General features: G+C 39.0%; 4 protein-coding genes and 1 long non-coding RNA gene across 11 annotated transcripts; 2 read left to right on the forward strand and 3 right to left on the reverse strand.

Annotated features, from left to right (window-relative positions):
- Nucleotides 1–372: 372 nt before the first annotated feature.
- LOC110771668 (uncharacterized) lies at nt 373–2,089 on the reverse strand. Of its 2 annotated transcripts, none has more exons than XM_088252054.1 (3): nt 1,928–2,089; nt 1,418–1,499; nt 373–1,285 (listed from the first exon to the last, which is right to left on the reverse strand). In XM_088252054.1, exons 1-3 carry the CDS (start codon nt 1,943–1,945, stop codon nt 687–689), a joined length of 699 nt encoding a protein of 232 aa, XP_088108180.1. In that variant the 5' UTR covers nt 1,946–2,089; the 3' UTR covers nt 373–686. The 2 variants fall into 2 exon arrangements, with proteins under 2 accessions (XP_088108180.1, XP_088108181.1); XM_088252055.1 differs by lacking the exon at nt 1,928–2,089 and adding an exon at nt 1,588–1,801.
- Nucleotides 2,090–3,616: 1,527 nt separating this feature from the next.
- LOC110768593 (uncharacterized) lies at nt 3,617–5,427 on the reverse strand. 4 transcript variants are annotated; one of them, XM_088252520.1, is made up of 4 exons: nt 5,193–5,427; nt 4,857–4,888; nt 4,687–4,768; nt 3,617–4,554 (listed from the first exon to the last, which is right to left on the reverse strand). In XM_088252520.1, the coding sequence occupies exons 3-4, from the start codon at nt 4,757–4,759 to the stop codon at nt 3,938–3,940; spliced, it is 690 nt and encodes a 229-aa protein (XP_088108646.1). In that variant the 5' UTR covers nt 4,760–4,768; nt 4,857–4,888; nt 5,193–5,427; the 3' UTR covers nt 3,617–3,937. The 4 variants fall into 4 exon arrangements, with proteins under 4 accessions (XP_088108646.1, XP_021828075.2, XP_088108647.1 ...); XM_021972383.2 differs by lacking the exon at nt 4,857–4,888 and having other exon boundaries at nt 5,193–5,426; XM_088252521.1 differs by lacking the exon at nt 5,193–5,427 and having other exon boundaries at nt 4,886–5,158.
- A 2,495-nt stretch (nt 5,428–7,922) lies between these two features.
- LOC148295389 (uncharacterized) lies at nt 7,923–10,219 on the forward strand. The gene is made up of 2 exons (XR_015835150.1): nt 7,923–8,551; nt 8,697–10,219. It is a non-coding gene; the product is annotated as an uncharacterized LOC148295389 (long non-coding RNA).
- LOC110768594 (uncharacterized) lies at nt 9,050–11,118 on the reverse strand. 3 transcript variants are annotated; one of them, XM_088251701.1, is made up of 4 exons: nt 10,387–11,118; nt 10,051–10,082; nt 9,881–9,962; nt 9,050–9,748 (listed from the first exon to the last, which is right to left on the reverse strand). In XM_088251701.1, the coding sequence occupies exons 3-4, from the start codon at nt 9,951–9,953 to the stop codon at nt 9,282–9,284; spliced, it is 540 nt and encodes a 179-aa protein (XP_088107827.1). In that variant the 5' UTR covers nt 9,954–9,962; nt 10,051–10,082; nt 10,387–11,118; the 3' UTR covers nt 9,050–9,281. The 3 variants fall into 3 exon arrangements, with proteins under 3 accessions (XP_088107827.1, XP_021828077.1, XP_021828076.1); XM_021972385.2 differs by lacking the exon at nt 10,051–10,082 and having other exon boundaries at nt 10,387–11,110; XM_021972384.2 differs by lacking the exon at nt 10,051–10,082 and having other exon boundaries at nt 9,050–9,751; nt 10,387–11,097.
- A 3,741-nt stretch (nt 11,119–14,859) lies between these two features.
- LOC110768616 (heavy metal-associated isoprenylated plant protein 7) lies at nt 14,860–18,361 on the forward strand. The gene is made up of 5 exons (XM_021972419.2): nt 14,860–15,096; nt 15,419–15,596; nt 15,854–16,053; nt 17,159–17,249; nt 17,668–18,361. The coding sequence occupies exons 1-5, from the start codon at nt 15,088–15,090 to the stop codon at nt 18,009–18,011; spliced, it is 822 nt and encodes a 273-aa protein (XP_021828111.1). The 5' UTR covers nt 14,860–15,087; the 3' UTR covers nt 18,012–18,361.
- The last annotated feature ends 4,205 nt before the right edge of the window (nt 18,362–22,566 follow it).

Genomic DNA, 22,566 nt, shown 5'->3' on the forward strand with positions numbered 1-22,566 from the left:
TGGAATGAAAACAAAACAAATAAAGGTACGGATCAACCCCTTTTTATATATTAAGCTCTTTCCACGAAGTCATTACACGCATATCTAAATTGATCTCTTATAATCAAACTTCGATACCTCTTAATTGTATATAAACAATTGAAATGGGTCAAACAAACCCCACAGAATTGGACTGGGGAAAATATGATGGCCTTGGACCTCTCACTCTCCTCTTGTGGATTGTGGAGAGTGGAGATTGGGATGAGGGTGTTTATGGAGTATAATCCAAGTAAGTAGCATCCCTTATTTTAAAATTTTAAATGATATGAAATGAACAACTAACACACATTATGAAGTAATTAAAGAAAAAGCATGTGCAGAGCAGTGCAGCAGTTGTGCAATGGAAACTTGTTTATTATTGCATTGAAAATTGTAGCAGCAGCAACTTCATTCATCTTCATGTAATGTAGGTACAATGAATAATAAGCTGATTGTGACTTAGTCTTCCACCACCATCAACAACCAACTTTATTGACCACTTTTTTTCTCCTATAAACTAAACCAACACCAACACTGGACTGCTGCTAATTAAACATAAAATGGCCCAAGATTGAAGATGATTTACATATATTTAATTTATGTCCCTGAAACTCCCAACCCAAATGAACTTGACCTCAACAATATTCCGCAGTGCACCATATTCCCAGTCACATGACTGTGCAGCCTTGGGGATTTTCTTCACTGAAACAGTCAGAGCGGGCAACACAATAGTTAGTATTGTAGCTCCTGCCACCACCATAACTGTCGTACACAGGCCTTCCATAGTAACCATCATACTGGATGTATGGGCCTACTCCGCCATAGCCAGTCTGGCATGGCCCACCAGGATGCCCATGGTAACAATCCATACAGCACGCGATTACTGGGTAAGGCGGTGGGTAACATACAGGAACAGGCGGTGGTTTGGGTTGCTCTGGTGGCGGTGGTGGTTTGGGTTTCTCTGGCGGCGGCGGCGGTGGTTTGGGTTGCTCTGGCGGCGGTGGTTTGGGTTTCTCTGGCGGCGGTGGTTTGGGTTTCTCTGGCGGCGGTGGTTTGGGTTTCTCTGGCGGCGGTGGTTTAGGTTGCTCTGGCGGCGGTGGTTTGGGTTTCTCTGGCGGCGGCGGTTTGGGAGGCTCTTTGATCTCAATGCTCTTGATGGCTCCCCCACCTTTGCAGCATATCCTGTCCCTTATCTTCTCTGGACTGCAGCATACCACTTTGATGACCACCTGGTTTTGCTTCTCGTCGTATGTCTGGTCTCGTATTTCTCTTGTTCACAAAATCCAATTCCACAACACACACATTTACTCAGTTTAATTACATTCTTTTTGGTTTTAACATGTCTATGTGACTATGTCTATGGAGGGAATTATACAAAGGAAAAGATAGAGAGACTCACGAGGGAATTTGCAGAGAACTTTTTTGACCTTCTTATAGCATTTGTGACATTGAAGGTCCACCTTCAGCACCATTATCGTCACCTGAAGTGAACCCATTTACAATTAGGGGACAATAAGCAGACTACAATTAAGAATTTCAGAAAAACAAACAAATAATAATATTATATACAAGAATCAAGATGGCTGCTGCTCCTGGACCTGCTGTGGTGCCCAAGAAGAAGAGAAAGTAAGAAACTTTATGGATGGATTGTGGTTTGTAGACAAAAACAAGTGGAATGAGGTTCTGACTTCTGACAGGGAAGAATCATGATGAGTAACTGACAAAATCAAGAACAAAACTCGGTGGAGTCTTGGAGATTAAAAAAAAATAGCAGCCACAAAAGTTAAATAAGAGCTATGCTACGCCTGAGCCAGGCAAAATCATCAACTGGGTTTATCTACTTGTTATCAACTGAACTGAACCACCAAAAAAAGAGAAGAGGAAAACATAAACTTTACCAATTACCAACCTTTTCTTTTTCTGCCATTGCAGTGTGACTGGAACTCAGGGGACCAACTTGTATATATATGTGTGTGTATATATATATATATATATAAATTGAGGAATTCGGTGGAAGAGAGAGCAGAGAGGAAGAGAAGGAGAGGAGCAAGATTTGATTTAATTCAAGATGTTTATTATGAGTTTATAAATTATGAAAAATTGCTTGCTAAGAAAGAGTGGAAAGATGTGAGCACAATGTATTTCGTACACAAAGGTCCAATGGGATGCGAACACGTAGTTATTGGAGGTTGATTTCATTTCATGGTATGATCATTGAAGCTTATATATGAGGGTAGTGATGGTGGCTTTCTTCGATCGCTAAAAGTTGCAAAGTTTTGTATTTGCATGTGCTGGCTTTGATTCACCCACCTCACCCTCCGAACTTTCCAACTTCCAATTATTATTTTAAAGTGAATATTCCACCAAAGTAAAGTTATTTGCATCCTAATCTAATCATAATTGAGTGCTTACAGATAGTTTGGTAGTCTTCAAGGGAGGGAGCGCCTGCCTCTGCCTGCCAACATTATTTCAATGAGACCCTCAAAGCAAAGTAAAATTATATTCTAAGGTACATATATGATAATGGTGAAGTCTCTCAAGTGCAATTATGGATGCACCATTGCCCTAGTATCATTTTGGTCCACCAATTAAAATTTTCAATTCAAATGTCCTTAAACTTTTTATTTTGTACCAAGATGGTCCATCCATCAAAGTCTGTTTATTATTCCGTGAAATCGAGGGACAAAATCGTATTTTTAGGTGAGTATCATCCTGCAAAAACGACCAAGCATCCGTAGGAATGCACTCCCTCCCATTTCTTCTTCTTTTGGAACTCGTTCTAGAACTCGCGCTCGCCCTGGAGCGAGCCAGAGTCCATGAGCTTGATGGCAACATCTTGGCGAGTGTGGGGGAGGGTACCGAAGAAGACGGAGTCGAAGCCGCCTTGGCCGAGGCGGTGCTCCCGGGAGAAAGAATCGGTGGCGCGGCAGAGGACGGAGTAGGAGAGGCGGTGGGGAGGCTTGGAGTCGGATTCCGGGGTGGTTCGCTTCCGGGTGATCTTGCGACAACAAACTACAAGGAAGAGGAGAAGCGAAAAGGCAGGAGGAGGAATAAGAAGAAAATGGGAGTTGGGAGGGAGGAGGAAGATGAAGAAAATGGGAGTTTTGTGTTAGCTTCTCAAAAAGTCGCATATACCCTTCAAAACTCAGTCACGTGGCCATCACGTGATCAGAAGTCACGGAATCTGTAACGGATGGACCATCTTGGTACAAAATAAAAAGTTTAAGGACGTTTGAATTGAAAATTTTAGTTAGTGAACCAAAATGATACTAGGGCAATAGTTTGGGACCATTTAGGTCAGTAACTCTAATAATAAGATAAGATGGAAGGAGCAAGCCACATGCCCACATGGGCTTCAGTTGGAGCAGCAAGTTGGGCACCCTGCCTAGATGGAACTGGACCGGGGAAAATATGATGGCCTTGGACCTCTCACTCTCCTCTTGTGGATTGTGGAGAGTGGAGATTGGGATGAGGGTGTTTATGTGGAGTATAATCCAAGTAGCATCCCTTATTTTAAAATTTTAAATGATATGAAATGAACAACTAACACAAATTAGGAAGTAATTAAAGAAAAAGCATGTGCAGAGCAGTGCAGCAGTTGTGCAATGGAAACTTGTTTATTATTGCATTGAAAATTGTAGCAGCAGCAACTTCATTCATCTTCATGTAATGTAGATACAATGAATAATAACCTGATTGTGACTTAGTCCTTCACCACCATCAACAACCAACTTTATTGACCACTTTTTTTCTCCTATAAACTAAACCAACACCAACACTGGAGACTGGACTGCTGCTAATTAAACATAAAATGGCCCAAGATTGAAGATGATTTACATATATATAATTTATGTCCCTGAAACTCCCAACCCAAATGAACTTGACCTCAACAATATTCCGCAGTGCACCATATTCCCAGTCACATGACTGTGCAGCCTTGGGGATTTTCTTCACTGAAACAGTCAGAGCGGGCAACACAATAGTTATTATTGTAGCTCCTACCACCGCCGTAACTGTCGTACACAGGCCTTCCATAGTAACCATCATACTGGATGTATGGGGCTACTCCGCCATAGCCAGTCTGGCATGGCCCACCAGGATGCCCATGGTAACAATCCATACAGCATGCGTTCACGTTCACTGGGTAAAGCATTGGGTGGCCTACAGGAACAGGCGCAGGCCCAGGGTTTGGTGGTGGATTTTTGGGTTTCTCGGGCTCTTTGGGCTTCTCAGGCTCTTTGGGTTTCTGGGGCTCCTTGGGCTTTTCGGGCTCTTTAGGCTTCTCAGGCTCTTTGGGTTTCTCGGGATCCTTGGGCTTTTCGGGCTCTTTAGGCTTCTCAGGCTGTTTAGGCTTTTCTGGCTCCTTGGGTTTCCCTGACGACGATGGTTTGGGCTTCTCAGGCTCTTTGATCTCAATGCTCTTGATGGCTCCCCCACCTTTGCAGCATATCCTGTCCCTTATCTTCTCTGGACTGCAGCATACCACTTTGATGACCACCTGGTTTTGCTTCTCGTCGTATGTCTGGTCTCGTATTTCTCTTGTTCACAAAATCCAATTCCACAACACACACATTTACTCAGTTTAATTACATTCTTTTTGGTTTTAACATGTCTATGTGACTATGTCAATGGAGGGAATTATACAAAGGAAAAGATAGAGAGACTCACGAGGGAATTTGCAGAGAACTTTTTTGACCTTCTTATAGCATTTGTGACACTGAAGGTCCACCTTCAGCACCATTATCGTCACCTGAAGTGAACCCATTTACAATTAGGGGACAATAAGCAGACTACAATTAAGAATTTCAGAAAATCAAACAAATAATAATATTATTTACAAGAATCAAGATGGCTGCTGCTCCTGGACCTGCTGTGGTGCCCAAGAAGAAGAGAAAGTAAGAAACTTTATGGATGGATTGTGGTTTGTAGACAAAAACAAGTGGAATGAGGTTCTGACTTCTGACAGGGAAGAATCATGATGAGTAACTGACAAAATCAAGAACAAAACTCGGTGGAGTCTTGGAGATAAAAAAACATAGCAGCCACAAAAGTTAAATAAGAGCTAGCTACGCCCGAGCCAGGCAAAATCATCAACTGGGTTTATCTACTTGTTATCAACTGAACTGAACCACTAAAAAAAGAAGAGGAAAACATAAACTTTAACAATTACCAACCTTTTCTTTTTCTGTCATTGCAGTGTGAGTGCGTGTCTCAGATCTGAACCTCAACTGAAATGATTGAATGGGACTGGAACTCAGGGGACCAACGTGTATATATATGTGTGTGTACAGTGTATATATATATATATATATATATATATATATATATATATTAAAATATATATAAATTGAGGAATTCGGTGAAAGAGAGAGCAGAGAGGAAGAGAAGGAGAGGAGCAAGATTTGATTTGATTCAAGATGTTTATTATGAGTGTATAAATTATGACAACTTGCTTGCTAATAAAGAGTGGAAAGATGTGAGCACAATGTATTTCGTACACAAAGGTCGAATGGGATGTGAACACGTAGTTATTGGAGGTTTGATTTCATTGAAGCTGTCGTTATATGAGGGTAGTGATGGTGGCTTTCTTCGATCGCTAAAAGTTGCCAAGTTTTGTATTGCATGTGCTGGCTTTGATTCACCCACCTCACCCTCCGAACTTTCCAACTTCCAAATATTATTTTAAAGTAAATATTCCACCAAAGTAGAGTTATTTGCATCCTAATCTGATCATAATTGAGTGCTTACAGATAGTTTGGTAGTCTTCAAGGGAGGGAGTGCCTGCCTCTGCCTGCCAACATTATTTCAATGAGACCCTCAAAGCAAAGCAAAACGAAGTAAAATTATATTCTAAGGTAATGGTCAAGTCTCTCAAGTGCAATTATGGATCATGCACCATTGCATTGCATTGCACGGTTGCACCCCCCACCCCACCCCCACATGGCACATGCCACGTGGAGAATCCTCCAGCTGTCTTTAGACCTAGTCCTCTACCTAGTAGGTGCCACCCATCTTGGACTAGTAAATGTGATTCATTTTTTGATTTCAAACACGGGATCTCAAGTGCAGATGAGATATATTTATATTATAATATATATATATATATATGGAATTAATTTGGTTTTCAATATATATTATCTGTAATGTTCTGGGCGCAGGAATATCATATGGATGATCAAAATTCAAAAACAGTGGGCTCCAGAAGAGAAAACTGTGGCTGGTTGCTCAGATAGCCGTTGAAATGTACTAATTTCATACGCACGCAAGTGATTCAATCCGAGTCGTCTTTTTTCTCTTAATATGACAAAGGCCAATAGTGCTAGCTTGGTTTGAGTTATAGACAACTAAGCCAATAGTACATGTCACGCATCACGATTGACAACTTGTCCAGTTGAAGAAGGTATCCATAATCTGCACTCTCAGTCTCAGAAGCTATCCATAATTTGCACTCTCACACTCAGAAATAATATAATTATAATGGGAATTTTGTTGTCCATTTTAGTTTTGTCTCCTTGATTGATTTGATTCTAAGAATTAAAAAATTCATTTAAAATTGATGGCCTGCATTTATAAAGTGTTTGGTAGCTTGGTGGTTACAAGAGGACTATAGAAGCGAAAGGCCAATCTATCTGATGTCGTGCAAAAAGAAAAACTTATCACGTAAGGTAAAGTCCTCCTCCTAGAGAGAGACCAGACTCTCATCTCTACAATTTAATAAATTTGTACCCTCCCTCCTCCTCTACCCACCAAAGAGATAAAGAGGGTGTTTGTGATAAGTCATAATAAGTGGGGACAAAGATTAGGCAGGTTTTGGCACCATGCATTCCTCACGAACTTTTCTGGTGCCGACACTTCTCACCAATAATCCTACTAAGAATGGCCTTAGCTTCAAACATGTCCAAAATTGGGCTGGGCCACCTGCTGCTCGCACTTCATACCCCAAACTTGTGCTAATCACTATAGACCCACCTTGGAAAACCCCAACTCTTTACTAATTACTACCGAAAGAACCCTTAGGCCATTCAGAGTTGAGTTGGGTTGGGTCGGGTCCAACATTTGGAAACAAAAGGTAAACTTAAAGTAGGAATGACAAAGCCCATACAAGCGTTATTGGATGGGGATAAAATATCAAACTTAGGATCTCAGGTGCATCGATAAACATTCTTAATCACTTTGAGCTAAAATTGACTTGCAGTTATTTTCTTGTTTTAGTGCATTGCTACTAACCATTTGTTACATCGAAACAAATAAGACTACACATTTCATTCAGTGAACATTTATGTTTATTGGTGTGTTGTTCATACATATTATCCAAGGGGCATTATAAGAAGAAGATAAGATGGAAGGAGCAAGCCACATGCCCACATCACAAGTTGGGCACCCTGCCCAGATGGAACTTGGTTTAGACCAGTAGCATTATGGGCTTTTTGGCTTTCGCTGAATTTTGTCTCTCTTTTTTTAAGCATAGCAAGACGAGCAACTTAATAACAGACAGCCAATATGGTTAAACTAACTGACAAACATAAAAAGAGAATTAGGAAATGGAATGAAAACAAAACAAATATAAAGGTACGGATCAACCCTTTTTATATATTAAGCTCTTTCCACGAAGTCATTACACGCATATCTAAATTGATCTTTTATAATCAAAATGATGATGATGAATGATATCTCTTAATTGTATATATAAACAATTGAAATGGGTCAAACTAACCCCACAGAATTGGACTGGGAAAATATGATGGCCTTGGACCTCTCACTCTCCTCTTGTGGATTGTGGAGAGTGGAGATTGGGATGAGGGTGTTTATGGAGTATAGTAGCATCCCTTATTTTAAAACTTTAAATGATATGAAATGAACAACTAACACACATTATGAAGTAATTAAAGAAAAAGCATGTGCAGAGCAGTGCAGCAGTTGTGCAATGGAAACTTGTTTATTATTGCATTGAAAATTGTAGCAGCAGCGACTTCATTCATTTTCGTGTAATGTAGGTACAATGAATAATAACCTGATTGTGACTTAGTCCTCCACCACCATCAACAACCAACTTTATTGACCACTTTTTTTTCTCCTATAAACTAAACCAACACCAACACTCAGGGGCGGAGCCACAGTGGGGTCAGTGGGGTCGCACGACCTCTTGGAAGCTATGGAAATTGGCTTAGAGGTCCCTTGGAGTTGGGGGAGAGACCCCTTGGAACTGCACACCAGGTGCTCGATGCTTCTCCTGAGGAAGAAATTAGCTGCGTAAGGAAGAAGAAGAAAAGTTCTGTTCTGTTTTTTTTTTAAACTTCCTGGGCAAAACGACGTCGTTTTGACCCAAGAAGTTTTTAAAATAACCTGGCCCAGCAACTCCCCCCAAACCCACCCGATACTTAACTCATAAAACCCCCAAATTCTATATTTTCTACACTAGGTTCCCAACTCAATCTCCCACCCCCACCCCCAAACCCTCAACATGGCTGAAAAGGTTCAAAGCTGCGTTTGGAGCCTCATTTATTTGGCTTGTGGGCTTGACTTACTTCACCAGGTTTTCATTCTCTTCCCTCTCCATCTCTGATTTTATAAATTTATTGTTCTTAGTGTACTTAAACCTCTGTGCTACATTCTTTTATTAATTTTTGAGGAATTTAATATTTTGGGTCATTATATAATGGGGTTTTTTGTGTTTCTAGGAGGTGGAGATCTTTTGTGATTCTAGCTGGTGGTATGGAAAAGCTCATATTCAAGTAATTTGTAAACTCTAAATCTCTAATTGATGATAATGCCTAATATTTTTATTGAATAATGATTTATTGGATTGGATGAATATTGATGATTTTGTGTGTGCATGATTTATTGGATTGGATAACTATAGATGATTATTTGATTTGTTGGAATTTAGGGTTTATGATTAATTTTGTGATGGACTTTTTGTCATCCCCCTGTTTATTTATTTGTCTTAATAAAATTTGTTTCTTTTAAAAAATTGATTGACTGTTTGGTTTGATTAATTCATGTGTAGAATTATAGAACAACAAGAGAAAAGTAATAGAAAATTATCTTTTAGTGTGTTATTTTCATCTTTAAAAAAATATCCGAACTTTTACACTAAGACCCCTTGGAGTAACAATCCTGCTCCGCAACTGCCAACACTGGAGACTGGACTGCTGCTAATTAAACATAAAATGACCCAAGATTGAAGATGATTTACATATATATAATTTATGTCCCTGAAACTCCAAACCCAAATGAACTTCCGCAGTGCACCATATTCCCAGTCACATGACTGTGCAGCCTTGGGGATTTTCTTCACTGCAACAGTCAGAGCGGGCAACACAATAGTTAGTATTGTAGCTCCTGCAACCGCCACAACTGTCGTACACAGGCCTTCCATAGTAACCATCATACTGGATGCATAGGGCTACTCTGCCATAGCCAGTCTGGCATGGCCCACCAGGATGCCCATGGTAACAATCCATACAGCACGCGTTCACGTTCACTGGTTTAGGCGGTGGGTGGCATGCAGGAACACGCGGAGGCGGAGGGTTTGGTGGGGGATCTACGGGTTTGGGTGGCTGTGGTTTGGGCGGCTGTGGTTTGGGCTTCTCAGGCTCTTTGATCTCAATGCTCTTGATAGCTCCCCCACCTTTGCAGCATATCCTATCCCTTATCTTCTCTGGACTGCAGCATACCACTTTGATGACCACTTGGTTTTGCTTCTCGTCGTATGTCTGGTCTCGTATTTCTCCTGTTCACAAAATCCAATTCCACAACACACACATTTACTCAGTTTAATTACATTCTTTTTGGTTTTAACATGTCTATGTGACTATGTCTATGGAGGTAATTATACAGAGGAAAAGATAGAGAGACTCACGAGGGAATTTGCAGAGAACTTTTTTGACTTTCTTATAGCATTTGTGACACTGAAGGTCCACCTTCAGCACCATTGTCGTCACCTGAAGTGAACCCATTTACAATTAGGGGACCATAAGCAGATTACAATTAAGAATTTCAGAAAAACAAACAAATAATAATATTATATACAAGAATCAAGATGGCTGCTGCTCCTGGACCTGCTGTGGTGCCCAAGAAGAAGAGAAAGTAAGAAACTTTATGGATGGATTGTGGCTTGTAGACAAAAACAAGTGGAATGAGGTTCTGACTTCTGACAGGGAAGAATCATGATGAGTAACTGACAATATCAAGAACAAAACTCGGTGGAGTCTTGGAGATTGAAAAAAATAGCAGCCACAAAAGTTAAATAAGAGCTAGCTACGCCCGAGCCAGGCAAAATCATCAACTGGGTTTATCTACTTGTTATCAACTGAACTGAACCACTAAAAAAAGAAGAGGAAAACATAAACTTTAACAATTACCAACCTTTTCTTTTTCTGCCATTGCAGTGTGAGTGCGTGTCTCAGATCTGAACCTCAACTGAAATGATTGAATGGGACTGGAACTCAGGGGACCAACTTGAGGAATTCGGTGGAAGAGAGAGCAGAGAGGAAGAGAAGGAGAGGAGCAAGATTTGATTTGATTCAAGATGTTTATTATGAGTTTATAAATTATGAAAAATTGCTTGCTAAGAAAGAGTGGAAAGATGTGAGCACAATGTATTTCGTACACAAAGGTCCAATGGGATGCGAACACTTAGTTATTGGATGTTGATTTCATTTCATGGTATGATCATTGAAGCTGTCGTTATATAAGGGTAGTAATGGTGGCTTTCTTCGATCGCTAAAAGTTGCGAAGTGTCGTATTTGCATGTGCTGGCTTTGATTCACCCTCCGAACTTTCCAACTTCCAAATATTATTTTAAAGTAAATATTTCACCAACGTAGAGTTATTTGCATCCTAATCTAATCATAATTGAGTGCTTACAGATAGTTTGGTAGTCTTCAAGGGAGGGAGTGCCTGCCTCTGCCTGCCTCTGCTGAGTTCAGTTTCCCTGTTTTCATTTCTCCTGTTCCCACCTGTTTCTTTCTTATTTTATTGACATGTGTCCTCACTTAACATGCCACAAAACACTGTTAACTTTGAATTAAATTATTTATAAATTAAAAAACTCAAAATTGAAGTAAAAGATAAAACGCAACAGCCACCCCCCGGACCTCAACCGCCACCCACCACAACCACCCCACCGACAATCCCTTTTTATTTTTATAGATGCAATCATGGAGGCGTTACCCTTGAGACAAACAAGAAGCCTAAACAGGACAGACTAGCCGAGTTCTAGTCACCCTTGAGACATCATCAGCCAATATAGAGCTCACCCAAACCGGAGGAGTCGCAAAGACATAAAATCCCAGGTCCACATGGTAGCTCCAAGAGGCAAGACAATCATCCACATAGTTCTTTTCTGTATAAATATGTTGCACCACACAATTGTCAATATTCTTCATGGAGGCGTTGTTGTCTTTGGATTGCATTGATTTGGGAATAGACAGGCCATGAAGAATATTTGTGGGACATGCGAAGAACAACTTCCTTCAATTTTCAATCCTCACTCACAAATCAGAAAACAATAGTTTTCTTTTACTTAAAGAATCGGATATCCCTCCACCCTGGGAATGTCGAGGCAGAGGACGTGGTGAGGGTCTGGATCTGGTGTGGCGGTGCACAGAGAGAGAGAGAGAGAGAGAGAGAGAGAGAAAGGGGAAAAGAGGGCATGTTTGTTGAAATGAAGGGACCATAAAAGATGAAGGCATAGATGTGGATTTGGATATGTTGCCATCGCTGCTGCCTGGGGTTGGTAGTGGGTGCCGGAGAAGATGAAATTACCGTGCTTTTGAATAAATTTATTTTAACATTTAATATTTTGTTAATAAAAATGACACTTAACAAAGTTAACATTCTGTTAAGTTAGAGGACACATGTCAACAAAATAAGAAAGAAACATATGGGAACAGGAGAAATGGAAACAGGGAAACTGAACTCGCCTCTACCTGCCAACATTATTTCGAGTTCAATTTTCCTGTTACCAAAACCTCTCTGCCCCCCAATTTCCTCCTTAGTTTTATGACATGTGGCACACAACTTCACATTGATTCCAAAGTAATGGTCAAGTCTCTCAAGTGCAATTATGGATCATGCACCAAGGTTGCACCCCACCCCCACATGGCACATGCCACATGGAGATTCCTCTAGTTGTCATTTGTACCCTCCTCCTCTACCCACCAAAGAGATAAAGAGGGTGTTTGTGATAAGTCTTAAAAATTGACCCCAAAAAATAAAAAAGTGATAAGTCATAAAAAGTGGGGATAAAGATTGGGCAGGTTTTTGCACCATGCATTCCTCACGAACTTTTCTGGTGCCGACAATTCTCACCAATAATCCTACTAAGAATGGCCTTAGCTTCAATATGTCCAAAATTGGGCTGGGCCACCTGCTTCTCGCACTCCATACCCCAAACTTGTGCTAATCACTATAGACCCACCTTGGACAACCCCAACTCTTTACTACACGAAAGAACCCTTTGGGCATTGAGAGTTGGGTTGGGTCGGGTCCAATATTTAAAAACATAAGGTAAAGTCAAGGTAGGACTGACAAAGCCCATACAAGCGTTATTGGGTGGGGATAATATATCAAACTTAGGATCTCAGGTGTATCGATAAATGTTCTTAATCACTTGAGTTAAAATTCCCTTGCAATTATTTTCTTGTTTTAGTGCATTGTTACTAACTATTTGTTACATCGAAACAAATAAGACTACACATTTCATTCAGTGAACATTTATGTTTATTGGTGTGTTGTTCATACAGAATATGTATATCCAAGGGAAGGGAGTAATTGCTCTTCATATTAACGTATACCTGTATGTTGAACTACCAAAAAGGAAAAAAATGGAGAATTCAATTCAATTCACCCGACACAAGGGAAGGGAAACGTTTGAAGGAGGTTAGCTAGGGCAAACTCTTGGGTAATGGAGCCTACCAACAACCTGTAAAGTCTGGGCTTAGCATGTATAATGTATATTATGTATTGCTATATCGAAAAGTAGATGGAGGAGTTATTGGGTTTCTGTATGGTCAAGTTTCAGCTTAAATTAATGGCCTCCCCTTGTTTTTTAAAATAATTATTTATTTGTTGGGTGTGTTCGAGGGGAGGGGAGTCATCTTTCAAGTTGCAAGGAAGTACAAGGACCACGGCCACCACTTGTCAATTTAGGAATGGTGAATTATCCCGAGCTTTTGCTTTCGGGATTCTAATATCACAATCAGCTTTTGATCCATCCACATCCTGGCATCCATATAAAAAGCTCATTCTCTTGGCTTATTTCCCGTTTCTTGTTTTATGCATGTTAAGCCTACGTTTAGGCGCACATATTACAGACAGCAAGCCACGTACTAATCATCCAGTTCCTATCACTAATAACCTCAACTCATGCATGTATACCTATGATCAATCATTAATTCCTGATTGTTAGGCGCTTAATTCGTTAATCACATGAAGAGCCGATTGACTGGGTGCCAACTTGGTTAGGTAAAGACAAGAAACCCTCCAAATAATAAATACCAATAACTTCATTTTCCTTTCTTTTATTTTCTTTGTTTTGATTGATTGCTGGCTATGCAAACTCATGACATGGAATAAATAATGGATGGCCTCACCTTAGTCAGGAGAAAGTTATAGATGACGATTACGTTTATCAATACAATACCACAAATTACAGATACATGCATGTAGAAACACACAGACACTCACAAATAAACACAAAAGAAAAATAACCTAGCCATCATGAGTCTCTCTCTCAGCGAGTGGTTTTGCTGAGATGGGTCCCACTGGATTCCACCACCAAAGCAAAGAGCAAGCGAAAGAGCCTCTTCCCTTTCCAGATACTGATCCTGATGAATGATTCTTCTTTCTATCCCAGACCAAAGAGACTGAATTGGGCTGTAGACTTTAGTCCTCACGATCATCACTTGAGGCTTAGAATCCAAAACCCTGGGACCCTTTGGGCTCCCTCCGTCCATCCATCCTCTACTATTATTATTATTATTATTATTATTATTATTATTATTATTATTAGTATTCCCTCCCTGTGACAGCCTTATTTCCCTGCGCCACATATATAATATACTTGGTTCTTTTTTCTTTTCCTCCACAGGAATCACATATTGGTTTTTACTTTTGTCTTCCTTGTAAAATAAATAACATGACCAAATTAATTAGCTGTGCAAAAACAGTCTTAATGATTCGATTATTGTTGAAAACCATAATCTGATTGATTTGATTCGAAAAAGGTCTTATCTGCACTTTGTTAACCAGTGATGTAGGAGGAGAACCTTACCTTATCATCAGAAATTCAGGGTTTAGCCTCACCCTTTGCCTTTAGACGGCAAAGACGGTGTAAACATCTCATCAATATCAAAGCAATAATTACACAGATCAGCTAGCTAGCTTTGGTCTTTTGCTTTATAATTAAAGTTAAACCTTTCCATAAGAAATCATATCGTATGTTTGTATGTATTCATTAAATTGCTTTTTGGCGTAGAAAATTATCCAATTGAATCAACATTTTTAATTTGACAATGAATTCAAATTATCAAATTCAAATTTTATTCCTGACCAAGGAATTGAATTGAATGAATGACATTTTATATGTTGATAGAAAGCCAACCCTTTTATTACCATCGTTTCCCTTTTTGTCCGGCTAAAATGATTTTTGTCCCCACCCTGCCTTTAATACGAACAGTACCATGAAGACACCCACCATGCAAGTCATTTTGAAGCAAAGCAGGGGCAATTTGGGAGAAGCTGAGTCAGCTAGGACGGTAATCTAGTCTGCATTAAACAATTCCACGTCAGATATGTAGAATTCTCACGTAACTTAAATGTCCTTTAGCTTCCTTCCTTCCCCACCCACACCACACCCCAAAAGACCCCAAAGCCAAAGGGGACAGAGAGAGAGAGAGAGAAAGATTGAAGAGCTAGAGAGAGGAGTGAGAAAGCTAATTAAAACCACAGAGTGTAGTGAACTGTGAATACCATACTCTACTCTACTCTACTGAGTCTACTCTACTCTTCATTATATTTTGGGTGCTAGCTGCAGATTGCACAACAAGTTTAGTCACCAGAGAAATGGGTGAAGTAAGTATCTCTTTTCTCCCATCTCCCAACACTAACAAATATATATATATATATATATATATATATATATATACATTTCTTTGTATCGTTAATCGATAACACCAGTAGTTTATGGTTGAGATCTTGATCTACCACTTCTTCAATCGTGCTTTCATTTCATGGATCTTCTCTTTGGGTCTGCAAACTAGACCCTTTTGATGTCCTGCTTCCGACTGTTTCTTGTGTAATAGTATTTACACATTCTTACTTTCTGTAGCTTCATGTATAAATGGCATTTAATTGATTTTTAATATTTTCTGTGTGGACTGGAAACCAATTAAAGGAGAAGAAAGAGGAGAAGAAGGAGGAAGAAAAGAAGAAAGAAGGCAAAGACGGAAAGAAAGCAGAAGAGAAAAAGGAAGAAAAGAAAGAAGAAGAGCCTCCGGAGATTCTACTCAAGGTCGATATGCATTGTGAAGCTTGCGCAAGGAAAGTTGCTAGAGCCTTGAAGGGTTTTGAAGGTAACGATTTCTTTTTCTATATTTTTACCTTTCATAGTTTTGAATTCTAATGAGCTAGGAAAGTATACGTAATTCAATTTGATGTAGTTAGAGAGGGCAGTTCATGTTTAGCACGTTTTTCTTGAAGAAAACATTTTTGTAATATATAATTCATTCCTAAACTAATCAAAAAGAAATTAAAAGGTGTACAAATATAGAATAGAATTCACGCCCTAGGAGGTAATCGGTGAAATTGTGGTTGTGGTTGGACGGTGCAGGAGTGGAGGATGTAACGACAGACAGTAAGGCAAGCAAAGTGGTGGTGAAAGGCAAAGCGGCAGACCCCATAAAGGTGTGCGAAAGATTACAAAAGAAAAGCGGCAAGAAAGTGGAGCTCATTTCACCTTTACCCAAACCTCCCGAGGAGAAGAAAGAAGAACCAGTTAAAGAAGCTGACAAGGAAGAGAAAAAAGAGGAGGTAATTCTCTTCAAAACCTGCTTTTACTCACCCTCTCTTTAACTTTAACTTTAACTTTACCACCCATAATACGAGATTAGAGTATAATTAATATCAGATGTTAACCCATCACCCTTTACTGGAACTGATATGATAAACAGAAGTTGATTAAATTAATTAATTTTACGTAGGGTATGGATGGGCACGACTCACACATCACAGTTCCCTAAAACAGTGAATTTTGAGAATGCTGTTTAAATTATATGCTGACATGAAAGTAACAATTCAAAATGATACCCCACCACCTCCACCTTCTCCTCCTCCACACCAGAAAAGGCACATTTCACAAGACTAGTCACCACTCGGTCTAGCTTTAGCTACCTCTCCTCCACAGGGACCAGACTTATGCTGCTAAGCTAAGGGTTTTGACCATTCATTTACCATCCACCATTCGCCAAGCTGCTGTATGTTGTACGTACAAAGTTACAAACTACAACATGCACTGCAGCAATCCATTTTGGGTGTCACGACTCACGGGTACATGAAAACCAGTATATATAGGCATAAATTAATACAATAATTTTAAAAATAACTAAACACAACACACCTATCATAAACAAATCTGCATATGCATGTACTCGCAATACCTTGGCTTCGAGGCTGCTGCTTGTCGTGTATTTGCAGGATCTTTTTGTATTGTATATATCATATATTATATATATAATATGTACCCCACTCCCTCCCATTGGGAGCTGCGTCTGTTGGCATCACATGTCCACCATTACTCCTCCTGCCCCTTGGGCCTTGCTACTGCATCAACTTTAAACAAGTATAATATATATCTAATTAGGTAAACTGGGGCGTGCATTCGAGAAATCAAAATTGTATTTAGACACAAGTCTCTTAGCTAGTTAGGTTACAGAAAGAAGACAAAGTAGTTAGACCAAGAAATCAAAATTGTAGAGAGAGATGATGCTTAATTAGTAAAATTTGACCTTGTTGTTTTAAGAATCAAATTATTTGATTTAGATATATAATCATATTATTATTTGTGAGGGGTATTAATTGTACAATTTCATATATCTGACCAGTAACTTATTAATTCAATCTACATATATATTGTCAGCCTCCGGCTGTTGTTACAGTGGTATTAACAGTTCGAATGCACTGCGAAGCATGCGCTCAACTTTTACAGAAGCGAATCCGAAAGATCAAAGGTATATCCATTATATATTATGCACTCTGTCAATAAGTAAAATATGATTTTACCGACTATATATATGGTAATTTTATTCAAATGAAACAACTCCTCATAGCGAGAGGGGTATATGTATTCAGACCCCTTGCTGGTGTAAGCAATAGGATTTAACGCCTGGGAGGATGGGGTAGGTAAGAATGCCATCCCAACCTAACAGCAGGACGCCCGAGTCCCGAGGGTATATTTTCTGAATGTGCATAAAGGGCCGCCTAACTTGTTGAAAAACAAAATCCACATCCAACTATAAATAAAGCTAGCTGCTATAGTTACTATTTTATATATCCAAGAATGAACAGTAACTAGTTATTGGTATGAATCTTACTGGAACATATACAGATAACCATATATGCATCTTGCTGAGGAATGTGTTATTGCAGGTGTGGAGTCAGTGGAAACAGACGTCGCTAACGATAAGGTTGTAGTAAAAGGTGTGGTGGATCCTGCCAAGCTTGCTGAGGAGGTGTATAAAAAAACCAGAAAGCAGGTTTCCATTGTGAAGGAAGAAGAAAAGAAGGAAGAAGAAAAGAAGGAAGAAGAAAAGAAAGAAGAGGAGAAAAAAGAAGGAGAAAAGAAAGAAGGGGAGGAAGACAAAGGATCAGAGGATAACAAGTTTGATATCAAGCGGACCGAATATTGGCCAACAAAGTTCTACGCGGATTATTCTTACCCTTCCCCGCAGATTTTCAGTGATGAGAACCCTAATGCCTGCTCCGTTATGTGACTATAAATAAATAAAGCATGACTCTAGCTAGTAAGCATGCAGTAAGATATGCCTGCCTGCTGCCTCCCTATATATGCAATTTTCTACGTACATGTGCGGTAACTAATAAGAGACAATATTGCAACCTAAAATTAAGAGTCTATGCCACCCTTTCTTGGCATACTATGTGTAATTTTATGTCTAAATTGCTGTCTGTGGTCTGAGGTTTGAAGTATATGTAGTCATACAATAATGAGTTCCCTCTGGCCTAAGTTTGTATATCGCATATGCTCTAGCTAGCTATCTCTAAACTTGTGAATTTTTGGTGTATCTACTCAAGTGACGTATAAGTCAAGAAGCCTCTTCCTTAATTTGATTCTGCGTGAATTATTAGATGTGAAGATCTGGGAACAAGACTCTCTCTGCTACTGGACCTTCTCTGTTTAATGAATTTCAACTTTCATGATCAGATTGACTACTACGCCCAATCTTTTTTCTTTCTTTCTTTTTTAAAGTTGCTTTTGCCTCAAACTCTTGTCAGATAAAAGAGATAAGGCAGAAGTGACAAATAATGTAAAGCAGTTTGAGACAGGTTGAAGTTAAATATATATTATTGGTACGTACCGAAGGTATATATTGAGGATCTTTGGGATAATGAAATGAAACAATATTATGGTGGGCTTAATTAGGAAAATGTAGGCAAGCTGGTGAATCTAGAATTTAAATTTTGAGCTTTGGACTTGGACATATATTATATGAATGACAGGCCAAAAAGAGAAGAGAAGGTTGGACATACGTTGTACTACTAGTCTATATACTAATTGAATGTGGGCAGAAATCAAGTGCAGTGGCTCTAATACTATAAAGGGTACAAATTAGTACGAGTAGTGCAGGCAGTGGAAGAAATTGGAAACAAAGTCAAAATAATAGGTGTGGTGAATGGCTGAGGAAAAACCCAACGGAATTGTATAGTTTTGCACCACCTTTAAAAAGCATCTCATCAAGATTCAAGAGAGAGCCCATGGCACATGAGCCACTCGTCTCGTTAAAGATGCCGATGCCTCCTGGCTGCGCTGGTGTGTGGTGGTCTAGATATGTCAACTTACATACAATAAAGATATATATATATATATATTTGTCAGGCCGTACATAGTCACGAGTAGTAGTGACCACACAATTGTCAATTGTAATGATGAGATCCCTCTGCTCTGCCACTCGATATCATCCAGAAGAGAATATGGAAATAATTGGTCCAAATGGATGGAACATATCTACCTAGTTCGTCTATTGTAGTGTAGCTAGCTAAAAAGGAAGAAATATTATGGTTGATGGTTGATGGTTGATGGTTGATGGTTGATGGTTGATGGTTGATGCTGCTGCTCTACTCTAGTGCGACCATGACTTGTGAGGAGGAGGCTGCAGATGATCACCCATAAATTAACAAGTATTCGTTGCCCAACCTAGTTACGTTTTTAACATTCTCATTTGGGCTTGCTGTATATAGCTTAGCTAGCCACAGCCTCCCATAGTTTTGGAACATAACATTCATCAAACTGACGCATTCATATATGAAAGAATTTACAAAAATAACATTTATCCAGTTATTCTTCCTGGAATTGATACACACATACATATATATGCTCATTGTGAAATGTGAAGTATATATATATATATATATACAAAGCAACTGAACAGCAGCAGTGGACCACAAGGCCACTGTGAATTTGGTGGAATATATATAAAGCTAATGTGATGGAGAGATCTTGATTAACCGAAAGGTGAAATAGACTGGTAGGTGGAGCGATCGAGCGTGCATATATACATATATATGATCCTTAGCTTGCCAGGTTTCTGAGGCTTGGAATCCTCCTCCTAATAAACTCATAGCAGGCTCAATGGGAATGGCAGTCCACTTATACATATAAGTTGGGCCTCATCGAATGGTGACAGACGAAACATACTGCTTTAAACCCTATAGATAGATAGAAATAGAATCTTCTTTTTCTTTTTTCTTTTTGTTAGTTTGGCTTGTGTTTTTGGATGGAATATGTCGCTGGCTCGAGTTAGAAAGAGACATGATGCAGTGAGGGTGAGGCCCACCTATTTTTGTTTGCAGGTGGTAGATGCAATGTCTTGTTTTCTTTCTTTCTATATCACCACTCTGGTTCACGACCACCATGTGGATGGAATTCTTTGTCCCTAATTATACATACCTATTCAGATTCCTTCTTTATCAACCCAGCCACTCGTAGGGTATAGCTAACAAGCATGCCTTAAAGTTTGCTTGAATGTTTAGTTGTATATATATACATGCATCAATATTGCGTGTGTTTTGGTATCTATTTTAGTCGTCGTGTTGCTTGTCCTAGTTAAATTTGTAAGTTGGATATATATATATAATAATTATACCTTCATACTAATAAATAATTGGTACATGCAATGCAATCAGTCTTAACATTTCATGCCATGAAAGGATTAATCAACCTAGTTGGAATCGGCCCACCACCAATTATCATCCCCTCTCCCTACTGAGTTCCTATTATATATAATCAACCTTGAAGAGTTAATATTTATGACTAGACTTTGACTGTAACGCAACAATTACAAACCCAAAAACAAAGTAACAAAACATTAATTACTAATTAATAGAAAATCAGGCCAGATTAAAAGCGAGTTATAATAATAATGGTGGTGTTGGAAGATGCATAAAGTTTGTTGATATGTTTTATCCTCTGTATATATGTATTTCTTGTAATTTTGACTTACGACGGTGCGAGTCCATTTTTTTCCTTTCCATCTTTAATAATAACGATATTAGTCGGATGGATGAGTCAATAAAATGGAATGAACTTTAGATATCAATCTAATAATTAAAGATATAATGAAGTACATATTATATATATACGATTTGTTTTGGATCCATCTAATGATTGAGAGATGAAGTTATCGAAGGCTCTATTTCTCCATCTAATATCTGATCTTTGTTATTCTTTCTTTACAAAGGAGTGCCAGCCGTTGCTTGCAACTAATATTACGATGAAAGTCTGAACTATGAAGAGAACCCTAATTAACTCTTGTGATATGCGATCTCTAATATTATATATGGATGGAAAACACGTGTGTTAACTTATCAGTGCCAGTGGTGTGATCTTTTCAAATCTAAGAGCATCTACAGTGGGGGGTGTATATGGGGGTGTATGTTAAATATACACCCCGAGTCATCAGAATCGTCTCCAATGGTGAGATGTAAATGTATGTAAATATACATCACTACCATGGGGATGTAAAATAAAATGTATATTTACATTCATTTTTACATCCCCTGCAGGCGGGACCCACCCAAGAAAAGATAACAAAAATGAAGAAAAGTCAACATAAAAAGCTGGGACCCACGGCTACACCCCCGAATTTACACCCCCCACTGGAGCAAAAAACATATTTCCACCCCCGGGAGGTGTAAAGGAGATGTAAAAGTGACTTTACACCCCCGAATTTACACCCACCACTGTGGATGCTCTAAGTGCATGCCTACTTTTGTATCTATGTTTTGGAGATTGAGGAGGGAGGAGAGTGGTGAGTGCTCAATGAATCTCAACTGCTGATTTTAGTCAACCCTAAATTTATGAGTTGAGAGGACTTGGGGGGTCCACTCCTAGAGGTGGGGCCCTCCTCCTCCACTCTTTCGATTCGAGTCACTGTGTGACTCTGTGTTTGCAAAACCAACGGTTTCGGAGTCCTCCATGTGTCCGTCCTCTTGCTCGCTCTGCATAAAATGCTGCAAAGGGGGTCCATCTCATCAACTTAGTCTTGATTGTTCTTAGTATTTCTCCATAAAATTAAATTAAATTAAATTAAACAAAATCAACTTAGTCTTGGTCTCTTTGCAAAAGTCTACTGTAGGGCCCCACCGCCACCGCGTATGGAAGCGAGCGCAGAAGACTCTGGTTTGTGATTGTGATATCCTTCGATTCTTCTTTCCAATGGCAATGTGAATGTCAGTCACACACGCTCACATCGGACATTCAATCCAACTGCCACACTTCCACACTAACTAGCTAGCTCCTTTTCTTGTTAATTTCTTTCCAGCAGAAATTTGAAAATATCACAGATATATAATATCATTGTCAGTTCGTAAGTTACTCAAGTTAGGAAGAAGTAGAAGAAAAAATAAACAACTGGCACAAATTGGGAATCCTAAATTGATTTGCAGGAATTATGTTGAATAATCTAAAAATATCACATCACAAATTTAAGAAGATAAAATACAATATTGAAGTGATGCTTTTTTTTATTTTATAATAATTTTATACAAACGATATTAAGCTCATTGCTATAAATTATTAATTTTGCCAGCATGACTTAATCCGATGAAAAAATAATATTGACTTGCAAATCAATAATTTCAAATTCAAATCCCTATAATACATAGATAGTGTTGTAATTTTATTTTTTTTAAACTATTAACTTTTAACAGAGTGTGATAGTGGGCTGATTGAATCTGCTCGAATTACTGGTATGTGTTTAGTGCGTGGTATTCACGAGCCCAAATTACTGGGCTTTTGTGATAAAAATGATG

Source organism: Prunus avium, chromosome 4, assembly GCF_965620075.1.
Source record: "Prunus avium chromosome 4, drPruAviu1.hap1.1, whole genome shotgun sequence".
NCBI classification, from domain to species: domain Eukaryota; kingdom Viridiplantae; phylum Streptophyta; class Magnoliopsida; order Rosales; family Rosaceae; genus Prunus; species Prunus avium.

Bases quoted from the DNA above. Each gene is read 5' to 3' on its own strand.
- LOC110771668 (XM_088252054.1), bottom strand. The intron at 1,286-1,417 runs GTGAGTCTCTCT...TGTGAACAAGAG, and splicing joins AGTTCTCTGCAAATTCCCTC to AAATACGAGACCAGACATAC.
- LOC110768593 (XM_021972383.2), bottom strand. The intron at 4,555-4,686 runs GTGAGTCTCTCT...TGTGAACAAGAG, and splicing joins AGTTCTCTGCAAATTCCCTC to AAATACGAGACCAGACATAC.
- LOC110768594 (XM_021972384.2), bottom strand. The intron at 9,752-9,880 runs GTGAGTCTCTCT...TTTTGTGAACAG, and splicing joins AGTTCTCTGCAAATTCCCTC to GAGAAATACGAGACCAGACA.
- LOC110768616 (XM_021972419.2), top strand. The intron at 15,597-15,853 runs GTAACGATTTCT...TGGACGGTGCAG, and splicing joins AGCCTTGAAGGGTTTTGAAG to GAGTGGAGGATGTAACGACA. The intron at 17,250-17,667 runs GTATATCCATTA...GTGTTATTGCAG, and splicing joins GCGAATCCGAAAGATCAAAG to GTGTGGAGTCAGTGGAAACA.